This window comes from Oncorhynchus mykiss, chromosome 14 (genome assembly GCF_057628025.1).
Source record: "Oncorhynchus mykiss isolate SJ-2025 chromosome 14, ASM5762802v1, whole genome shotgun sequence".
Lineage (NCBI taxonomy): Eukaryota > Metazoa > Chordata > Actinopteri > Salmoniformes > Salmonidae > Oncorhynchus > Oncorhynchus mykiss.
Window position 1 is genome coordinate 36,445,001 of NC_143035.1, and position 25,000 is coordinate 36,470,000.

General features: G+C 41.3%; 1 protein-coding gene across 8 annotated transcripts in view; it reads right to left on the reverse strand.

The window, feature by feature from the left end:
- The window catches only part of LOC110510782 (E3 ubiquitin-protein ligase MID2), a 226,883-nt gene that overhangs the window by 47,921 nt on the left and 153,962 nt on the right, over window positions 1-25,000 (reverse strand). For 6 of the 8 annotated variants that reach the window (XR_016486382.1, XR_016486381.1, XM_090198892.1 and 3 more), the window contains 2 exons: window positions 13,942-14,037; window positions 3,572-3,679 (listed from right to left, as the gene is read on the reverse strand). Coding sequence is in view for 6 of the 8 variants with exons in the window: in XM_090198892.1 (XP_090055018.1) it covers window positions 3,572-3,679; window positions 13,942-14,037 (204 nt within the window). In the remaining 2 variants the exon portion in view is untranslated. The remainder of the gene's footprint in view (window positions 1-3,571; window positions 3,680-13,941; window positions 14,038-25,000) is intronic. The other 2 variants (XM_090198894.1, XM_090198893.1) reach the window with 1 other exon arrangement.

Sequence of the window (25,000 nt, forward strand, 5' to 3'; positions counted from 1 at the left end):
CTGCACAACGCATCACCGGGGGCAAACTACCTGCCCTCCAGGACACCTACACCACCCGATGTCACAGGAAGGCCATAAAGATCATCAAGGACAACAACCACCCGAGCCACTGCCTCTTCCCCCCTCTATCCTCCAGAAGGCGAGGTCAGTACAGGTGCATCAAAGCTGGGACCGAGAGACTGAAAAACAGCTTCTATCTCAAGGCCATCAGACTGTTAAACAGCCACCACTAACACTGAGTGGCTGCTGCCAACACACTGACTCAACTCCAGCCACTTTAATAATGGGAATTGATGGGAAATGATGTAAATATATCACTAGCCACTTTAAACAATGCTACCTAATATAATGTTTACATACCCTACATTATTAATCTCATATGTATATGTATATACTGTACTCTATATCATCTACTGCATCTTTATGTAATACATGTATCACTAGTCACTTTAACTATGCCACTTTGTTTACATACTCATCTCATATGTATATACTGTACTCAATACCATCTACTGCATCTTGCCTATGCCGATCTGTACCATCACTCATTCATATATCTTTATGTACATATTCGTTATCCCCTTACACTTGTGTGTATAAGGTAGTAGTTTTGGAAATGTTAGCTAGATTACTTGTTGGTTATTACTGCATTGTCGGAACTAGAAGCACAAGCATTTCGCTACACTCGCATTAACATCTGCTAACCATGCGTATGTGACGAATAAAATTTTATTTGATTTGTATGAAATACACCCACTGTAGGGGATACACCCACAGTAATGACTACACCAACTGTAATGTATACACCCACAGTAATGACTACACCCACTGTAATGACTACACCCACTGTAATGACTACACCCACTGTAATGACTACACTCACTGTAATGACTACACCCACTGTAATGACTACACCCACTGTAATGACTACACCCACTGTAATGAATACACCCACTGTAATGACTACACCCACAGTAATGACTACACCCACTGTAATGACTACACCCACAGTAATGACTACACCCACTGTAATGACTACACCCACAGTAATGAATACCCCGAGAGCAACTGGCGGCAGAAGAGCTGAGTACAGAACTCTGCAGATACACTGCAGCAGGTAACTCCGATTCTAAACTACATCAAATCACATACACTGTTTTTTTAGGGGCGGCAGGTAGCCTAGTGGTTAGAGTGTAGAGGGGGCAGGTACCCTAGTGGTTAGAGTGTAGAGGGGGCAGGTAGCCTAGTGGTTAGACCGTTGGACTAATAACCGAAAGGTTGCAAGATCAAATCCCCGATCTGACAAGGTAATGAACCTCCTGTTCTGTCCCTGAACAAGGAATTTGTTCTTAACTGACTTACCTTAGTTAAATAAAGGTAAAATATATAACAAAACTGTTTGAAATAGAAACATAGTTTTTATTACTAAAAATATGAATAACATTCCACCAATGAGGGTGTTTTTGCTCATTGACGACAGGAAAGGCTACATCCAAATATGGATCCAGGTAGGATGTGACAGCAGATATGAGGTGCGCCCTGTCGACCGCGCCCCCTGACTTTGAGAAGCTCAGACGCGACATGCATCAAGCCACACCCATCTCATTAGTGGTAGAGAGAGATGAGAGACATTGGCTGTGGATAGTCAGGTTAATGTAATAGTTTGTTAAGACCGTTACATGCTTTTTTGCCAGAAGAAAAATGTCCCGAATAATCCTGTTTATACATCTGAAATCAGGCTACTGATAGGACTTTTGATAAATGCAGAAAACACATTCTACCACAGTGGCCACAATATTTTTTTTTTTTTACAAATACTTTTTGATTCTAAGTTTGGACATATAACGTTTGAATGTGAAAAGTGAAAACTATTCTGAAGATAGCACACGTTCAGTTTTTCCCCGAACTCACTTCACTCGCGCATTAAGAGGGAGGCTTGAGCTACACGCTGCTGGACACATGAGCAGATCATATACATGGCTGGAACTCCGATTAAACCGTTTACTAATTAACCTGATTTCTCAGAAAAACCAGGTGTTTTAAACGGTGCATGCTTACCTTCGATTCTGACCTCACACCGATTTAAGATAAGCAGAGTAAAAGGTGTTTACATGACTGATGCCGTACTCGACCATCAGCCTTAATCAGTTTAATATCGAATTATTAGTGTGCATGTAAATGTACTCATTATGTCAGACTCATTTTCAATTGGCTGCCACAGCCTTACATTACCAGTATGTGATGGTGAGTTGAGAAAACAATCAGAAGTACTGATTAGAATGTTTTTTCAATTGACTGTCATAGCTCCAAATATAAAAGTAAACAATTGGCTGTTAATTACAACAACAACAACACATTCACATGGTCGGGGTGGTAAGAATTTTCAGATATCCAAATTTTGGTTTGTGGGCTATAAAGAGTTTGAGAACCCTTGAACTGAACTGCGCCATAGATCACAAGATCTTTCACTACTGAAAACTAAAAACTGTCGACAAAGGGAAAAGTTATGTTCTCAAGAAATACGCAGACCACGCATATTTGTTGTTGTTGTTGTTATCCTTCGGAAACCTCAGACAACACCTCGTAATCCGATACTTCCGTTCTTCTGATGTCATTCACGGAGTGTCGTGACAGGCTACTATGTGACAAGTCCCCTCTATGTCTTTTCTTTTCTAATCCCTCGCTCACTGTGGCAGTTGCAGTGACACGTTGTGAATGCAGTGTTTTATCTGCCCCCTACAAAGTCTCCGTGACTCAGACAGGCTGGCACACACATCAGATCCAGCGTTGTAAATGTGTGTAGTAGGAGAGACTGAAGACACCACTCACTTCTTCTGTCAAAACCTCTTTGAATATGGTAAACAAATTGTCCGTTTTGAAGACCTCTGTAGGGAAATAGGGTGTAACTTCTGATGCAGCCAGCGGAAGAGTATGGTTTGAGACTCAGCCAGAGGAAGAGTATGGTTTGAGACTCAGCCAGAGGAAGAGTATGGTTTGAGACTCAGCCTGCCGAAGAGTATGGTTTGAGACTCAGCCTGCCGAAGAGTATGGTTTGAGACTAAGCCAGAGGAAGAGTATGGTTTGAGACTCAGCCAGAGGAAGAGTATGGTTTGAGACTCAGCCAGAGGAAGAGTATGGTTCGAGACTCAGCCAGAGGAAGAGTATGGTTTGAGACTCAGCCAGAGGAAGAGTATGGTTTGAGACTCAGCCATGGAGTACAGTCCCTTGGACCATAGGGGCGAGTATAGTATGAAGGGTTAGTGTGTAGAAGACTACTGTACCTTGAACCATAGGGGTCCAGTTTAGTATTAAGGGTTAGTGTGTAGAAGACTACTGTACCTTGGACCATAGGGGTCCAGTATAGTATGAAGGGTTAGTGTGTAGAAGACAACTGTACCTTGGACCATAGGGGTCCAGTATAGTATTAAGGGTTAGTGTGTAGAAGACTACTGTACCTTGAACCATAGGGGTCCAGTATAGTATTAAGGGTTAGTGTGTAGAAGACTACTGTACCTTGGACCATAGGGGTCCAGTATAGTATTAAGGGTTAGTGTGTAGAAGACTACTGTACCTTGGACTCCTTGATCTTGACAGCGATGATCTGTTTCCTCTGGCGTATGATCTCTACAAGCTCATCACACTCCTCCACTAGCTTGGCCTCGTGCATCGCTGTGTTCACCTGGGGACAGAAGCAAAGCACACTTTAACACGGTGTCCAAACAATCACTAACACAGGGTTCAAACAAGAACAACAACACTGTAGCTGAGATCCTGGTCAACGGCTGTGTTCGCCTGGGGACAGAAGCATAGCACACTTTAACACGGTGTCCAAACAATCACTAACACAGGGTTCAAACAAGAACAACAACAACACTGTAGCTGAGATCCTGGTCAACGGCTGTGTTCGCCTGAGGTAGACTTTAATATGCAAAGGCCAAACAAACACTTACACAGAGTTCAGATCAACAACACTGTCAGGTACCGTATCTAGTTAATTTGTCATCTGTGGTTCGGGTAACACATGTTCAGATCTGAGCATGATTTATTTTTGATAGAATCCTTGCACATTCAAAATAAATATTAGAATATATTATAATGTATTATGAGAATGTAATATTCTGTGAAGTGTTGTGACTCTGTATCAAACTGTTCACCCGCTAACTACCCCGAACACTGATCATCACTCCACAAAGGTCATTACAGCAGTTAGATCCACTTAAACTTTGATAATCACACGCACACACACACACACACACACACACACACACACACACATACACACACACACACTCAAGAGAGTACACACACACACCCAAGCGCGCACACACACACGAGCCTACACATACACACAAACTCCATTAAGTCCATAAGAGCCATCTTATTAACGGTTGGTAATTAACAAGGATAAATGAAATGCTCCAACATCACTGTGGATTACTGCTCAGCAACATAACATTGGCAGATTCACGAGGCAGAGGAATCTTGTTATCCTCCCTGAATCACCAAATCTCCTCCCACTGCCTACAGCCCACTGAAACACTGAACCAGGTGTATATATCACCCCACGGAAACACTGAACCAGGTATATATATCACCCCACGGAAACACTGAACCAGGTGTATATATCACCCCACTGAAACACTGAACCAGGTATATATATATATATATATATATATATCACCCCACTGAAACACTAAACCAGGTATATATATATATATATATATATATATATATATATATATATATATCACCCCACTGAAACACTGAACCAGGTATATATATCACCCCACTGAAACACTGAACCAGGTATATATATCACCCCACTGAAACACTGAACCAGGTATATATATATATATATATATATATATATATATATATATATATATATATATCACCCCACTGAAACACTGAACCAGGTATATATATCACCCCACTGAAACACTGAACCAGGTATATATATCACCCCACTGAAACACTGAACCAGGTATATATATCATCCCACTGAAACACTGAACCAGGTATATATATCACCCCACTGAAACACTGAACCAGGTATATATATATACCACCCCACTGAAACACTGAACCAGGTGTATATCTCATCCCACTGAAACACTGAACCAGGTGTATATCTCATCCCACTGAAACACTGAACCAGGCGTATATAGCACCCCACTGAAACACTGAACCAAGTATATATCACCCCACTGAAACACTGAACCAGGCGTATATATCATCCCACTGAAACACTGAACCAGGTATATATATCACCCCACTGAAACACTGAACCAAGTATATATCATCCCACTGAAACACTGAACAAGGTGTATATATCACCCCACTGAAACACTGAACCAGGTATCCTCACTAATATTGTCCCGAATGCTCAGGGATCATTTCCCTTCTGAAATCTTCCCTGTCTGTCTGATCTCCAGATCTCCACTCTGACCTCTAGGTGAGGACTTTCCCTAACCCTAACCCCGACATGATTCACTCTGACCGCTAGGTGAGGACTTTCCCTAACCCCGACATGATTCACTCTGACCTCTAGGTGAGGACTTTCCCTAACCCCGACATGATTCTCTCTGACCTCTACTGGAGGACTTTCCCTAACCCCGACATGATTCACTCTGACCTCTACTGGAGGACTTTCCCTAACCCCGACATGATTCACTCTGACCTCTACTGGAGGACTTTCCCTAACCCCGACATGATTCTCTCTGACCTCTACTGGAGGACTTTCCCTAACCCCGACATGATTCTCTCTGACCTCTACTGGAGGACTTTCCCTAACTTCGACATGATTCCCTCTGACCTCTAGGTAAGGACTTTCCCTAACCCCGACATGATTCTCTCTGACCTCTAATGGAGGACTTTCCCTAACCCTGACATGATTCCCTCTGACCTCTAGGTGAGGACTTTCCCTAACCCCGACATGATTTCCCTCTGACCTCTAGGTGAGGACTTTCCCTAACCCTAACCCCAACATGATTAACTCTGACCTCTAGGTGAGGACTTTCCCTAACCCTAACCCCAACATGATTCCCTCTGACCTCTACTGGAGGACTTTCCCTAACCCCGACATGATTCCCTCTGACCTCTAGGTGAGGACTTTCCCTAACCCCGACATGATTTCCCTCTGACCTCTAGGTGAGGACTTTCCCTAACCCTAACCCTGACATGATTCACTCCACCTCTAGTGGGGACATTCCCCTCCCAGACACGCTCCTTGAGCCACCTGCCCGTCCGCTTGGTCTCTACCACTAAATCCTAGGCGGGATTAATGTTTTATCGTTCACTGGAAAGATGTATTACTCTCTTCTGACACATAATGGCAACCGAGGGAGCCCGGCCCCCTTGGCTAAAATGCACTAGCAATTTTCTGAAATGCACTGGGTAGGGTTCTTATAAGGAAGAGATGGAGAGAGATGGCGTGGACATTAAAAAGACAATTCTAGAGTTATTGTACAGTAATAAGGTGGAAGAACATGTCTAGCTACCGATGCTGGTAATGAATGAAGGATACTCATATATCTCATATAGCTACTAGCTGGGTCTGATCTCATATAGCTACTAGCTTGGTCTGATCTCATATAGCTACTAGCTGGGTCTGATCTCATATAGTTAATAGCTGGGTCTGATCTCATATAGCTACTAGCTTGGTCTGATCTCATATACTCTCATAATAGCTGGAGAGTATCATGTTTTATTAATGATCTCATTTCCCTCATTAAACCACAACAGCAGTGGCACCACGTCTCACTGAAAACACTGATATCTACTCACACACAGGGAGACATAGTTTTGGCAAGTTAGTACATCTACTTTGTGCATGATACAAGTAATTCTTTCAAAAAATGGATTACAGACAGATTATTTCACTTATAATTCACTGTATCACAATTCCAGTGGGTCAGAAGCTTACATACACTAAGTTGACTGTGCCTTTAAACAGCTTGGAAAATGGCTTTAGAAGTTTCAGATAGGCTAATTGACATCATTTTAGTAAATTGGAGGTGTACCTGTGGATGTATTTCAAGGCCTAACTTCAAACTCAGTGCCACTTTGCTTGACATCATGGGAAAAGCAAAAGAAATCAGCTAAGACCTAAGAAAAAAAATGTAGACCTCCAAAAGTCTGGCTCATCCTTGGGAGCAACTTCCAAATGCCTGAAGGTACCACGTTCATCTGAACAAACAATAGCATGCAAGTATAAACACCATTGGACCATGCAGCCGCCATACCGCTCAGGAAGGAGACGCGTTCTGTCTCCTAGAGATGAATGTACTTTGGTGCGAAAAGTGTAAATCAATCCCAGAACAACAGCAAAGGACCTTGTGAAGATGCTGGAGGAAACAGGTACAAAATGATCTATATTCAAAGAAAAATGAGTCCTGCATAGACATAACCTGAAAGGCCGCTCAACAAGGAAGAAGCCACTGCTCCAAAACCGCTATAAAAAAGCCAGACTACGGTTTGCAACTGCACATGGGGACAAAGATCGTACTTTTTGGAGAAATGTCCTCTGGTCTGATGAAACAAAAATAGAACTGTTTGGCTATAATGACCATCGTTATGTTTGGAGGATAGAGGGGGAGGCTTGAAAGCCAAAGAACACCATCCGAACCGTGAAGCACGGGGGTGGCAGCATCACGTTGTTGGGGTGCTTTGCTGCAGGAGGGACTGGTGCACTTCACAAAATAAATGGCATCCTGAGGATGGAAAATTATGTGGATATATTGAAGCAACATCTCAAGACATCAGTCAGGAAGTTAAAGCTTGGTCGCAAATGGGTCTTCCAGATGGACAATGGCCCCAAGCAAAATGGCTTAAGGACAACAAAGTCAAGGTATTGGAGTGGCCATCACAAAGCCCTGACCTCAATCCCATAGAAAATGTGTGGGCAGAAATGATAAAGCGTGTGCAAGCAAGGAGGCCTACAAACCTAGCTCAGTTACACCAGCTCTGTCAGGAGGAATGGGCCAAAATTCACCCAACTTATTGTGGGGAGCTTGTGGAAGGCTACCTGAAAATGTTTGACACAAGTTAATCAATTTGAAGGCAATGCTACCAAATACTAATTGAGTGTATGTAAACTTCTGACCCACTGGGAATGTGATGAAAGAAATAAAAGCTGAACTAAATCATTCTCTCTTCTATTATTCTGACATTTCACATTCTTGAAATAAAGTGGTGATCCTAACTGACCTAAAACAGGGGATTTTTACTAAGATTAAATGTCAGGAATTGTGAAAAACGGAGTTTAAATGTATTTGGCTAAAGTGTATGTAAACTTCTGACTTCACCTGTGTAAAAGGTGAAAGAGAGCAGAAAACAGCAAGGAGCCCCAGATAACAGTGGTTGGCCTGGGTTCTTTTAAAGGCCCACTCTATGATATTTAAACCGTTCTTGATCATTTAAATGAATGATGTATACCCATTGATTTATAGCAAGAAAATAAGTTTCCGTTTTGTTTAGTTGGGCCTTTAAAGTGAACAGAACGGTGCAGAGAGGAGCGAAGAACTGGCTGTTGTTTGTCACAGCAGTGATTAGTGCTGCTCTCTCCTCCAGCCTGACAGATTAAACAGGATTCATGGTGAGAGGCTGTTGTTTGTCACAGCAGTGATTAGTGCTGCTCTCTCCTCCAGCCTGACAGATTAAACAGGATTCATGGTGAGAGGCTGTTGTTTGTCACAGCAGTGATTAGTGCTGCTCTCTCCTCCAGCCTGACAGATTAAACAGGATTCATGGTGAGAGGCTGTTGTTTGTCACAGCAGTGATTAGTGCTGAAGGAAGTGAAGGAAGGAAGTGTCCAACCGCACGTCCACAAGTCACAAGGGACCTCTCTGTCCTGTCCTGCACACTCCAGCAAAAAGACCATTGAGGTCTGTTAAAATATGGATGGTTTTGGCATATGCTTCAACTAAGTGCTACAACACTCTGCCTACTGTACACATCACCAAGCCGATTATACTGTCAACACAACCGAACACACAGGCAAAACCAACATATTCAAACTGTTGTCGAGGGAAACAACAGAGAAACATAAATACCTCGGGAGAAAAACAATTATCAGTTTATCAACGAGGGTATCTGTCAAACTCTAAAAGGAGAGATATAGCTGAAGGCAGTGTTGCTATGGCATCACTATAGAACCCCACCGGCAGAATCACAGCCCTGGTTTTGATCATATCATCTTGGAGAGAGAGATAACTGTATGCAACGCAGCGACAACAGAAAAATTCAGGTCACACCAGAACTGTATAGAGCCCCATGCAGCCAGTCAGCCCTCTGTTGTTGTGATGCATTATTAGTGAGCTGTGTTTCTCCCTCCTTTCTCCCTGAAGTGTTACAGAACAGAGACAAAGAACTCTTCCATCTCCTCCTAGCAGGGAGGCTTCTGGGAAGAAACGAGCACACACACACAAACACGCACACGCACATTGTAGGTTTGACCTCCATTAGCATAGTACGTTAGCATTACCCCACATAAGGTATACTATGCTTCTCCTCAGAATAACCAAAGCCTTTCACACAAACCTCACACCAGAGAATAGCCAGCAACAAGCATCCATAAGGAAATCCATTTTCTTTTCTTTTTAAATAAGCTTTTAACAGTTTGTTTTAACACGGGGCAAGTTCTCTTGATGGCCAAGTCAGTCGCATAGCTTAATCATGTATTATGAATACAAGAGGGACAGATTGTTGCTGAGCCAATTCCGTATGCAGGCAGAGGAGGAAGACACCAGTTAGGAGACAGAGAGGAAAAGGGAAGAGAGGAGGACAACACCAGTTAGGAGACAGAGAGGAGGACAACACCAGTTAGGAGACAGAGAGGAGGACAACACCAGTTAGGAGACAGAGAGGAAAGGGGAAGAGAGGAGGACAACACCAGTTAGGAGACAGAGAGGAGGACAACACCAGTTAGGAGACAGAGAGGAGGACAACACCAGTTAGGAGACAGAGAGGAGGACAACACCAGTTAGGAGACAGAGAGGAGGACAACACCAGTTAGGAGACAGAGAGGAGGACAACACCAGTTAGGAGACAGAAAGGAGGACAACACCAGTTAGGAGACAGAGAGGAGGACAACACCAGTTAGGAGACAGAAAGGAGGACAACACCAGTTAGGAGACAGAGAGGAGGACAACACCAGTTAGGAGACAGAGAGGAAAGGGGAAGAGAGGAGGACAACACCAGTTAGGAGACAGAGAGGAGGACAACACCAGTTAGGAGACAGAGAGGAGGACAACACCAGTTAGGAGACAGAGAGGAGGACAACACCAGTTAGGAGACAGAGATGAAAAGGGAAGAGAGGAGGACAACACCAGTTAGGAGACAGAGAGGAGGACAACACCAGTTAGGAGACAGAGAGGAGGACAACACCAGTTAGGAGACAGAGAGGAAAAGGGAAGAGAGGAGGACAACACCAGTTAGGAGACAGAGAGGAGGACAACACCAGTTAGGAGACAGAGAGGAGGACAACACCAGTTATGAGATAGAGAGGAGGACAACACCAGTTAGGAGACAGAGAGGAAAGGGGAAGAGAGGAGGACAACACCAGTTAGGAGACAGAGAGGAAAAGGGAAGAGAGGAGGACAACACCAGTTAGGAGACAGAGAGGAGGACAACACCAGTTAAGAGACAGAGAGGAGGACAACACCAGTTAGGAGACAGAGAGGAGGACAACACCAGTTAGGAGACAGAGAGGAAAAGGGAAGAGAGGAGGGAAGACAAACACTTATTGGAATACTTTCCTCTCCTCAGGAGTTGATGAATAACACAGAGATCAATTCATCTGATGGTCTGAATGAATAGTTAGTTACACCGTGGTTCTCTGGGCCCAGACTAACGGGAAATTGAGAATACGTCCCAAATGGGACCCTATTCACTATTCAGTGCACTATGGACCCTGGTCAGCGCACTAAATAGGGAATAGGGTGCCATTGGGACTCACATAGAGTTTACTGGTTAATAAAGGATGAATAGTGTTGAGAGGGATGGAGAGCATTAAACCAGGGTTCCATCTGTCGGCCATTACTGTCACACAGGGCTGAGGGATGGAGAGCATTAAACCAGGGTTCCATCTGTCGGCCATTACTGTCACACAGGGCTGAGGGATGGAGAGCATTAAACCAGGGTTCCATCTGTCGGCCATTACTGTCACACAGGGCTGAGGGATGGAGAGCATTAAACCAGGGTTCCATCTGTCGGCCATTACTGTCACACAGGGCTGAGGGATGGAGAGCATTAAACCAGGGTTCCATCTGTCGGCCATTACTGTCACACAGGGCTGAGGGATGGAGAGCATTAAACCAGGGTTCCATCTGTCGGCCATTACTGTCACACAGGGCTGAGGGATGGAGAGCATTAAACCAGGGTTCCATCTGTTGGCCATTACTGTCACACAGGGCTGAGGGATGGAGAGCATTAAACCAGGGTTCCATCCATCAGCCATTACTGTCACACAGGGCTGAGGGATGGAGAGCATTAAACCAGGGTTCCATCTGTTGGCCATTACTGTCACACAGGGCTGAGGGATGGAGAGCATTAAACCAGGGTTCCATCCATCAGCCATTACTGTCACACAGGGCTGAGGGATGGAGAGCATTAAACCAGGGTTCCATCTGTCGGCCATTACTGTCACACAGGGCTGAGGGATGGAGAGCATTAAACCAGGGTTCCATCTGTCGGCCATTACTGTCACACAGGGCTGAGGGATGGAGAGAATTAAACCAGGGTTCCATCATTCAGCCATTACTGTCACACAGGGCTGAGGGATGGAGAGCATTAAACCAGGGTTCCATCCATCAGCCATTACTGTCACACAGGGCTGAGGGATGGAGAGCATTAAACCAGGGTTCCATCTGTCGGCCATTACTGTCACACAGGGCTGAGGGATGGAGAGCATTAAACCAGGGTTCCATCTGTCGGCCATTACTGTCACACAGGGCTGAGGGATGGAGAGCATTAAACCAGGGTTCCATCTGTTGGCCATTACTGTCACACAGGGCTGAGGGATGGAGAGCATTAAACCAGGGTTCCATCCATCAGCCATTACTGTCACACAGGGCTGAGGGATGGAGAGCATTAAACCAGGGTTCCATCTGTTGGCCATTACTGTCACACAGGGCTGAGGGATGGAGAGCATTAAACCAGGGTTCCATCAATCAGCCATTACTGTCACACAGGGCTGAGGGATGGCAGGGGGTGATGCTATGGGGAACTGCCCCAAATGGCATCCTATTCCATATATAGTACACTACTTTAGGTCTTTTTCAGAAGTAGCGAACTATATTTATTTATTTATTTTATACCTTTATTTAACTAGGTCCAGGTAGGGGCGAGGAGAGGGACGGAAGCTATATTGTTACACTGGCAATACTATAGTGCCTATAAGACCATCCAATAGTCAAAGGTATATGAAATACAAATGGTATAGAGAGAAATAGTCCTATAAATACTATATTAACTACAACCCTAAAACCTCTTACCTTGGAATATTGAAGACTCTTGTTAAAAGGAACCACCAGCTTTCATATGTTCTCATGTTCTGAGCAAGGAACTGAAATGTTAGCTTTTTTACATGGCACATATTGCACTTTTACTTTCTTCTCCAACACTTTGTTTTTGCATTATTTAAACCAAATTGAACATGTTTCATTATCTTAGATTTTTATTTATGTATTATATTAAGTTAAAATAAGTGTTCATTCAGTATTGTTGTAATTGTCATTATTACAAATACATTTAAAAATAAATTGCCAGATTAATCGGTATCTGCTTTTTTTGGGGTCCTCCAATAATCGGCATCGGTGTTGAAAAATCATAATCAGTCGACCTCTAGTTTGAACATCTTGGCAATGTTCTGTTATAATCTCCACCCGGCACAGCCAGAAGAAGACTGGCCAGCTCTCATAGCCTGATTCCTCTCTAGGTTTCTTCCTAGGTTTTGGCCTTTCTAGGGAGTTTTTCCTAGCCACCGTGCTTCTACACCTGCATTGCTTGCTGTTTGGGGTTTTAGGATGGGTTTCTGTACAGCACTTTGAGATATCAGCTAATGTAAGATGAGCTTTATAAATACATTTGATTGATTGACTGATTGAGTTTTAAAAGCATAACACTGTCTTGATAATAAGTATTTGAAGTGACTTTCGATGGCATTTGCATTAATGTCAGAGTGGGTAGATAAAGGACAATAGAGCCCTGAGTACCAGACCATTAGGACCTGATGGAGGGACAATAGAGCCCTGAGTACCAGACCATTAGGACCTGATGGAGGGACAATAGAGCACTGAGTACCAGACCATTAGGATCTGATGGAGGGACAATAGAGCCCTGAGTACCAGGCCATTAGGACCTGATGGAGGGACAATAGAGCCCTGAGTATCAGACCATTAGGATCTGATGGAGGGACAATAGAGCCCTGAGTATCAGACCATTAGGATCTGATGGAGGGACAATAGAGCCCTGAGTACCAGACCATTAGGACCTGATGGAGGGACAATAGAGCCCTGAGTACCAGGACATTAGGAACTGATGGAGGGACAATAGAGCCCTGAGTACTAGGCCATTAGGACCTGATGGAGGGACAATAGAGCCCTGAGTACCAGGACATTAGGACCTGATGGAGCGACAATAGAGCCCTGAGTACCAGGCCATTAGGACCTGATGGAGGGACAATAGAGCCCTGAGTACTAGACCAATAGGACCTGATGGAGGGACAATAGAGCCCTGAGTACCAGACCATTAGGACCTGATGGAGGGACAATAGAGCCCTGAGTACTAGACCATTAGCTAGCGAGTTGGGTACTACCAAAGCATGTCCATAGTGCATAAGAGGAGATTACCGTGACTCAGCAGTCACATTGGAATTTGAGACTGAGGTCATGACTGCTGGTGTAGTTTGTAATAGGGTCACAACAACAGCCCTAGACTCACCTCAACCTGTTGACAGATCTGGATGAGTTTAGCCATCTGGTTCTCCAGCTCACTGTTTCTCTTCACCAGGTTGGTGAGGTTGTTCTCCAGGGTTTGCTGTTGGGACAGGCAGAGGAACAGGCCAGTGAGATATTAGAGGGAGGGGACCTAAAAGAAATGCTAAGTGCACCTTTAATTTGGCTTTGCTCTGTGGGGGAAAACAGACCAAGAGAACCGTTGACCGTGTTCAGTGGATGGCCATCCTATTGCCTCTGACCACAGAACACCGGCCGTCATTTTCAATACATTTCCTGACAATACATGTCGACACCCAGCAGGTGATCAACTACACACAGTTGACGGTCATGTCGATCAGTCTTTCCTTTAAAATTAGTGTGAATGGCAATGGATTTCAAACAGGATGAAGCTACTCTACTAACATTGTGTTGTTCCGTGTGGCTCAGGTGGTCGAGCATGACGCTTGCAGAGCCCTAACATTGTGTTGTCCCGTGTGGCTCAGGTGGTCGAGCATGACGCTTGCAGAGCCCTAACATTGTGTTGTCCCGTGTGGCTCAGTTGGTCAAGCATGACGCTTGCAAAGCCAGGGTTGTGGATTTGAATACCACGGTGAACCCATATGGAAAAATGAATGAACTCACTAGTGTAAGTCACTCTGGATAAGAGCGTCTGCTAAATGACAAGCATTTTAAAAATGTACATGTACATACATACAAATGTATGTTATTACAATTATTGTGGGCAGTGAAAATACAATTAAAAAAATATTATTTCAACGTAAATGACCATCTTGATCACTACCATCTGAACTACAGATTACAGTTCCCAGTAAACCATCTGAACTACAGATTACAGTTCCCAGTAAACCATCTGAACTACAGATTATAGTTCCCAGTAAACCATCTGAACTACAGATTATAGTTCCCAGTAAACCATCTGAACTACAGATTACAGTTCCCCAATAAACCATCTGAACTACAGATTACAGTTCCCAGTAAACCATCTGAACTACAGATTACAGTTCCCAGTAAAACATCTGAACTACAGATTACAGTTCCCAGTAAACCATCTGAACTACAGATTATAGTTCCCAGTAAACCATCTGAACTACAGATTACAGTTCCCAGTAAACCATCTGAACTACAGATTACAGTTCCCAGTAAACCATCTGAACTACAGATTATAGTTCCCAGTAAACCATCTGAACTACAGATTATAGTTCCCAGTAAACCATCTGAACTACAGATTATAGTTCCCAGTAAACCATCTGAACTACAGATTACAGTTCCCAGTAAACCATCTGAACTACAGATTACAGTTCCCAGTAAACCATCTGAACTACAGATTATAGTTCCCAGTAAACCATCTGAACTACAGATTACAGTTCCCAGTAAACCATCTGAACTACAGATTACAGTTCCCAGTAAACCATCTGAACTACAGATTATAGTTCCACAATAAACCATCTGAACTACAGATTATAGTTCCCAGTAAACCATCTGAACTACAGATTATAGTTCCCAGTAAACCATCTGAACTACAGATTACAGTTCCCCAATAAACCATCTGAACTACAGATTACAGTTCCCAGTAAACCATCTGAACTACAGATTACAGTTCCACAATAAACCATCTGAACTACAGATTATAGTTCCCAGTAAACCATCTGAACTACAGATTATAGTTCCCAGTAAACCATCTGAACTACAGATTACAGTTCCCAGTAAATCATCTGAACTACAGATTATAGTTCCCAGTAAACCATCTGAACTACAGATTATAGTTTCCAGTAAACCATCTGAACTACAGATTACAGTTCCACAATAAACCATCTGAACTACAGATTACAGTTCCCAGTAAACCATCTGAACTACAGATTATAGTTCCCAGTAAACCATCTGAACTACAGATTACAGTTCCCAGTAAACCATCTGAACTACAGATTATAGTTCCCAGTAAACCATCTGAACTACAGATTATAGTTCCCAGTAAACCATCTGAACTACAGATTACAGTTCCCAGTAAACCATCTGAACTACAGATTATAGTTCCCAGTAAATCATCTGAACTACAGATTATAGTTCCCAGTAAACCATCTGAACTACAGATTACAGTTCCCAGTAAACCATCTGAACTACAGATTACAGTTCCCAGTAAATCATCTGAACTACAGATTATAGTTCCCAGTAAACCATCTGAACAACAGATTACAGTTCCCAGTAAACCATCTGAACTACAGATTACAGTTCCCAGTAAACCATCTGAACTACAGATTACAGTTCCCAGTAAACCATCTGAACTACAAATTATAGTTCCCAGTAAACCATCTGAACTACAGATTATAGTTCCCAGTAAACCATCTGAACTACAGATTATAGTTCCACAATAAACCATCTGAACTACAGATTACAGTTCCCAGTAAACCATCTGAACTACAGATTACAGTTCCCAGTAAACCATCTGAACTACAGATTATAGTTCCCAGTAAACCATCTGAACTACAGATTATGGTTCCCAGTAAACCATCTGAACTACAGATTATAGTTCCCAGTAAACCATCTGAACTACAGATTATAGTTCCCAGTAAACCATCTGAACTACAGATTACAGTTCCCAGTAAACCATCTGAACTACAGATTATAGTTCCCAGTAAACCATCTGAACTACAGATTATAGTTCCCAGTAAACCATCTGAACTACAGATTACAGTTCCCAGTAAACCATCTGAACTACAGATTACAGTTCCACAATAAACCATCTGAACTACAGATTACAGTTCCCAGTAAACCATCTGAACTACAGATTATAGTTCCCAGTAAACCATCTGAACTACAGATTATAGTTCCCAGTAAACCATCTGAACTACAGATTATAGTTCCCAGTAAACCATCTGAACTACAGATTACAGTTCCCAGTAAACCATCTGAACTACAGATTATAGTTCCCAGTAAACCATCTGAACTACAGATTACAGTTCCCAGTAAACCATCTGAACTACAGATTATAGTTCCCAGTAAACCATCTGAACTACAGATTATAGTTCCCAGTAAACCATCTGAACTACAGATTACAGTTCCCCAATAAACCATCTGAACTACAGATTACAGTTCCCAGTAAACCATCTGAACTACAGATTACAGTTCCCAGTAAAACATCTGAACTACAGATTACAGTTCCCAGTAAACCATCTGAACTACAGATTATAGTTCCCAGTAAACCATCTGAACTACAGATTACAGTTCCCAGTAAACCATCTGAACTACAGATTACAGTTCCCAGTAAACCATCTGAACTACAGATTATAGTTCCCAGTAAACCATCTGAACTACAGATTATAGTTCCCAGTAAACCATCTGAACTACAGATTATAGTTCCCAGTAAACCATCTGAACTACAGATTACAGTTCCCAGTAAACCATCTGAACTACAGATTACAGTTCCCAGTAAACCATCTGAACTACAGATTATAGTTCCCAGTAAACCATCTGAACTACAGATTACAGTTCCCAGTAAACCATCTGAACTACAGATTACAGTTCCCAGTAAACCATCTGAACTACAGATTATAGTTCCACAATAAACCATCTGAACTACAGATTATAGTTCCCAGTAAACCATCTGAACTACAGATTATAGTTCCCAGTAAACCATCTGAACTACAGATTACAGTTCCCCAATAAACCATCTGAACTACAGATTACAGTTCCCAGTAAACCATCTGAACTACAGATTACAGTTCCACAATAAACCATCTGAACTACAGATTATAGTTCCCAGTAAACCATCTGAACTACAGATTATAGTTCCCAGTAAACCATCTGAACTACAGATTACAGTTCCCAGTAAATCATCTGAACTACAGATTATAGTTCCCAGTAAACCATCTGAACTACAGATTATAGTTTCCAGTAAACCATCTGAACTACAGATTACAGTTCCACAATAAACCATCTGAACTACAGATTACAGTTCCCAGTAAACCATCTGAACTACAGATTATAGTTCCCAGTAAACCATCTGAACTACAGATTACAGTTCCCAGTAAACCATCTGAACTACAGATTATAGTTCCCAGTAAACCATCTGAACTACAGATTATAGTTCCCAGTAAACCATCTGAACTACAGATTACAGTTCCCAGTAAACCATCTGAACTACAGATTATAGTTCCCAGTAAATCATCTGAACTACAGATTATAGTTCCCAGTAAACCATCTGAACTACAGATTACAGTTCCCAGTAAACCATCTGAACTACAGATTACAGTTCCCAGTAAATCATCTGAACTACAGATTATAGTTCCCAGTAAACCATCTGAACAACAGATTACAGTTCCCAGTAAACCATCTGAACTACAGATTACAGTTCCCAGTAAACCATCTGAACTACAGATTACAGTTCCCAGTAAACCATCTGAACTACAAATTATAGTTCCCAGTAAACCATCTGAACTACAGATTATAGTTCCCAGTAAACCATCTGAACTACAGATTATAGTTCCACAATAAACCATCTGAACTACAGATTACAGTTCCCAGTAAACCATCTGAACTACAGATTACAGTTCCCAGTAAACCATCTGAACTACAGATTATAGTTCCCAGTAAACCATCTGAACTACAGATTATGGTTCCCAGTAAACCATCTGAACTACAGATTATAGTTCCCAGTAAACCATCTGAACTACAGATTATAGTTCCCAGTAAACCATCTGAACTACAGATTACAGTTCCCAGTAAACCATCTGAACTACAGATTATAGTTCCCAGTAAACCATCTGAACTACAGATTATAGTTCCCAGTAAACCATCTGAACTACAGATTACAGTTCCCAGTAAACCATCTGAACTACAGATTACAGTTCCACAATAAACCATCTGAACTACAGATTACAGTTCCCAGTAAACCATCTGAACTACAGATTATAGTTCCCAGTAAACCATCTGAACTACAGATTATAGTTCCCAGTAAACCATCTGAACTACAGATTATAGTTCCCAGTAAACCATCTGAACTACAGATTACAGTTCCCAGTAAACCATCTGAACTACAGATTATAGTTCCCAGTAAACCATCTGAACTACAGATTACAGTTCCCAGTAAACCATCTGAACTACAGATTATAGTTCCCAGTAAACCATCTGAACTACAGATTACAGTTCCCAGTAAACCATCTGAACTACAGATTACAGTTCCCAGTAAACCATCTGAACTACAGATTACAGTTCCCAGTAAACCATCTGAACTACAGATTACAGTTCCACAATAAACCATCTGAACTACAGATTACAGTTCCCAGTAAACCATCTGAACTACAGATTATAGTTCCCAGTAAACCATCTGAACTACAGATTACAGTTCCCAGTAAACCATCTGAACTACAGATTATAGTTCCCAGTAAACCATCTGAACTACAGATTATAGTTCCCAGTAAACCATCTGAACTACAGATTACAGTTCCCAGTAAACCATCTGAACTACAGATTACAGTTCCACAATAAACCATCTGAACTACAGATTACAGTTCCCAGTAAACCATCTGAACTACAGATTATAGTTCCCAGTAAACCATCTGAACTACAGATTATAGTTCCCAGTAAACCATCTGAACTACAGATTACAGTTCCACAATAAACCATCTGAACTACAGATTATAGTTCCCAGTAAACCATCTGAACTACAGATTATAGTTCCCAGTAAACCATCTGAACTACAGATTACAGTTCCCAGTAAATCATCTGAACTACAGATTATAGTTCCCAGTAAACCATCTGAACTACAGATTATAGTTTCCAGTAAACCATCTGAACTACAGATTACAGTTCCACAATAAACCATCTGAACTACAGATTACAGTTCCCAGTAAACCATCTGAACTACAGATTATAGTTCCCAGTAAACCATCTGAACTACAGATTATAGTTCCCAGTAAACCATCTGAACTACAGATTATAGTTCCCAGTAAATCATCTGAACTACAGATTATAGTTCCCAGTAAACCATCTGAACTACAGATTACAGTTCCCAGTAAACCATCTGAACTACAGATTACAGTTCCCAGTAAATCATCTGAACTACAGATTATAGTTCCCAGTAAACCATCTGAACAACAGATTACAGTTCCCAGTAAACCATCTGAACTACAGATTACAGTTCCCAGTAAACCATCTGAACTACAGATTACAGTTCCCAGTAAACCATCTGAATTACAAATTATAGTTCCCAGTAAACCATCTGAACTACAGATTATAGTTCCCAGTAAATCATCTGAACTACAGATTATAGTTCCCAGTAAACCATCTGAACTACAGATTACAGTTCCCAGTAAACCATCTGAACTACAGATTACAGTTCCCAGTAAATCATCTGAACTACAGATTATAGTTCCCAGTAAACCATCTGAACAACAGATTACAGTTCCCAGTAAACCATCTGAACTACAGATTACAGTTCCCAGTAAACCATCTGAACTACAGATTACAGTTCCCAGTAAACCATCTGAATTACAAATTATAGTTCCCAGTAAACCATCTGAACTACAGATTATAGTTCCCAGTAAACCATCTGAACTACAGATTATAGTTCCACAATAAACCATCTGAACTACAGATTACAGTTCCCAGTAAACCATCTGAACTACAGATTACAGTTCCCAGTAAACCATCTGAACTACAGATTATAGTTCCCAGTAAACCATCTGAACTACAGATTATGGTTCCCAGTAAACCATCTGAACTACAGATTACAGTTCCCAGTAAACCATCTGAACTACAGATTATAGTTCCCAGTAAACCATCTGAACTACAGATTACAGTTCCCAGTAAACCATCTGAACTACAGATTACAGTTCCCAGTAAACCATCTGAACTACAGATTACAGTTCCCAGTAAATCATCTGAACTACAGATTATAGTTCCCAGTAAACCATCTGAACTACAGATTATAGTTCCCAGTAAATCATCTGAACTACAGATTATAGTTCCCAGTAAACCATCTGAACTACAGATTATAGTTCCCAGTAAACCATCTGAACTACAGATTACAGTTCCCAGTAAACCATCTGAACTACAGATTACAGTTCCCAGTAAACCATCTGAACTACAGATTATAGTTCCCAGTAAACCATCTGAACTACAGATTATAGTTCCCAGTAAACCATCTGAACTACAGATTACAGTTCCCCAATAAACCATCTGAACCACAGATTATAGTTCCCAGTAAACCATCTGAACTACAGATTACAGTTCCCAGTAAACCATCTGAACTACAGATTACAGTTCCCCAATAAACCATCTGAACTACAGATTATAGTTCCCAGTAAACCATCTGAACTACAGATTACAGTTCCCCAATAAACCATCTGAACTACAGATTATAGTTCCCAGTAAACCATCTGAACTACAGATTACAGTTCCCAGTAAACCATCTGAACTACAGATTACAGTTCCCCAATAAACCATCTGAACTACAGATTATAGTTCCCAGTAAACCATCTGAACTACAGATTACAGTGCCCAGTAAACCATCTGAACTACAGATTATAGTTCCCAGTAAACCATCTGAACTACAGATTACAGTTCCCAGTAAACCATCTGAACTACAGATTATAGTTCCCAGTAAACCATCTGAACTACAGATTATAGTTCCCAGTAAACCATCTGAACTACAGATTACTGTTCCCAGTAAACCATCTGAACTACAGATTATAGTTCCCAGTAAATCATCTGAACTACAGATTATAGTTCCCAGTAAACCATCTGAACTACAGATTACAGTTCCCAGTAAACCATCTGAACTACAGATTACATTTCCCAGTAAATCATCTGAACTACAGATTATAGTTCCCAGTAAACTATCTGAACAACAGATTACAGTTCCCAGTAAACCATCTGAACTACAGATTACAGTTCCCAGTAAACCATCTGAACTACAGATTACAGTTCCCAGTAAACCATCTGAACTACAAATTATAGTTCCCAGTAAACCATCTGAACTACAGATTATAGTTCCCAGTAAACCATCTGAACTACAGATTATAGTTCCACAATAAACCATCTGAAATACAGATTACAGTTCCCAGTAAACCATCTGAACTACAGATTACAGTTCCCAGTAAACCATCTGAACTACAGATTATAGTTCCCAGTAAACCATCTGAACTACAAATTATAGTTCCCAGTAAACCATCTGAACTACAGATTACAGTTCCCAGTAAACCATCTGAACTACAGATTATAGTTCCCAGTAAACCATCTGAACAACAGATTACAGTTCCCAGTAAACCATCTGAACTACAGATTACAGTTCCCAGTAAACCATCTGAACTACAGATTACAGTTCCCAGTAAATCATCTGAACTACAGATTATAGTTCCCAGTAAACCATCTGAACTACAGATTATAGTTCCCAGTAAATCATCTGAACTACAGATTATAGTTCCCAGTAAACCATCTGAACTACAGATTATAGTTCCCAGTAAACCATCTGAACTACAGATTACAGTTCCCAGTAAACCATCTGAACTACAGATTACAGTTCCCAGTAAACCATCTGAACTACAGATTATAGTTCCCAGTAAACCATCTGAACTACAGATTATAGTTCCCAGTAAACCATCTGAACTACAGATTACAGTTCCCCAATAAACCATCTGAACCACAGATTATAGTTCCCAGTAAACCATCTGAACTACAGATTACAGTTCCCAGTAAACCATCTGAACTACAGATTACAGTTCCCCAATAAACCATCTGAACTACAGATTATAGTTCCCAGTAAACCATCTGAACTACAGATTACAGTTCCCCAATAAACCATCTGAACTACAGATTATAGTTCCCAGTAAACCATCTGAACTACAGATTACAGTTCCCAGTAAACCATCTGAACTACAGATTACAGTTCCCCAATAAACCATCTGAACTACAGATTATAGTTCCCAGTAAACCATCTGAACTACAGATTACAGTTCCCAGTAAACCATCTGAACTACAGATTACAGTTCCCAGTAAACCATCTGAACTACAGATTATAGTTCCCAGTAAACCATCTGAACAACAGATTACAGTTCCCAGTAAACCATCTGAACTACAGATTACAGTTCCCAGTAAATCATCTGAACTACAGATTATAGTTCCCAGTAAATCATCTGAACTACAGATTATAGTTCCCAGTAAACCATCTGAACTACAGATTATAGTTCCCAGTAAATCATCTGAACTACAGATTATAGTTCCCAGTAAACCATCTGAACTACAGATTATAGTTCCCAGTAAACCATCTGAACTACAGATTATAGTTCCCAGTAAACCATCTGAACTACAGATTACAGTTCCCAGTAAACCATCTGAACTACAGATTATAGTTCCCAATAAACCATCTGAACTACAGATTACAGTTCCCAGTAAACCATCTGAACTACAGATTATAGTTCCCAGTAAACCATCTGAACTACAGATTACAGTTCCCAGTAAACCATCTGAACTACAGATTATAGTTCCCAGTAAACCATCTGAACTACAGATTATAGTTCCCAGTAAACCATCTGAACTACAGATTATAGTTCCCAGTAAACCATCTGAACTACAGATTACAGTTCCCAGTAAACCATCTGAACTACAGATTACAGTTCCCAGTAAACCATCTGAGCTACAGATTACCGTTCCCAGTAAACCATCTGAACTACAGATTATAGTTCCCAGTAAACCATCTGAACTACAGATTACAGTTCCCAGTAAATCATCTGAACTACAGATTATAGTTCCCAGTAAACCATCTGAACTACAGATTACAGTTCCCAGTAAACCATCTGAACTACAGATTATAGTTCCCAGTAAACCATCTGAGCTACAGATTACCGTTCCCAGTAAACCATCTGAACTACAGATTATAGTTCCCAGTAAACCATCTGAACTACAGATTACAGTTCCCAGTAAACCATCTGAGCTACAGATTACCGTTCCCAGTAAACCATCTGAACTACAGATTATAGTTCCCAGTAAACCATCTGAACTACAGATTATAGTTCCCAGTAAACCATCTGAACTACAGATTATAGTTCCCAGTAAACCATCTGAACTACAGATTATAGTTCCCAGTAAACCATCTGAACTACAGATTACAGTTCCCAGTAAACCATCTGAACTACAGATTACAGTTCCCAGTAAATCATCTGAACTACAGATTATAGTTCCCAGTAAACCATCTGAACTACAGATTATAGTTCCCAGTAAACCATCTGAACTACAGATTATAGTTCCCAGTAAACCATCTGAACTACAGATTATAGTTCCCAGTAAACCATCTGAACTACAGATTACAGTTCCCAGTAAACCATCTGAACTACAGATTATAGTTCCCAGTAAACCATCTGAACTACAGATTATAGTTCCCAGTAAACCATCTGAACTACAGATTACAGTTCCCAGTAAACCATCTGAACTACAGATTATAGTTCCACAATAAACCATCTGAACTACAGATTATAGTTCCCAGTAAACCATCTGAACTACAGATTACAGTTCCCAGTAAACCATCTGAACTACAGATTATAGTTCCACAATAAACGACTGCTATTTACACTGTAAAATAGCATCATCCGTCCATACCAAAGCCAAAATTCAGTTCTGAGCAATAAAAGATAACACAAGATAACCTTGAAGCAGATAGAGAAAAAATATCAGAATAGTTCTCTGTAGAAATATTCAGAATACTATACAGTTACATTCACAACATTCAATGGTGATGAGTGAGGTTGAGATCCACGACTCAAAAGATGTGTGTTGATGAATCATGCATATAATAATTGTTTGTTGAGGGTTAGTCAGAGGGTTGAGATCCCTGACAGTTAGTGTGTTAGTCAGAGGGTTGAGATCCCAGACAGTTAGTGGGTTAGTCAGAGGGTTTAGATCCCAGACAGTTAGTGGGTTAGCCAGAGGTTTGATATCCCTGACAGTTAGTGGGTTAGTCAGAGAGTTGAGATCCCTGACAGTTAGTGGGTTAGTCAGAGGGTTGAGATCCCAGACAGTTAGTGGGTTAGTCAGAGGGTTGAGATCCCTAATAG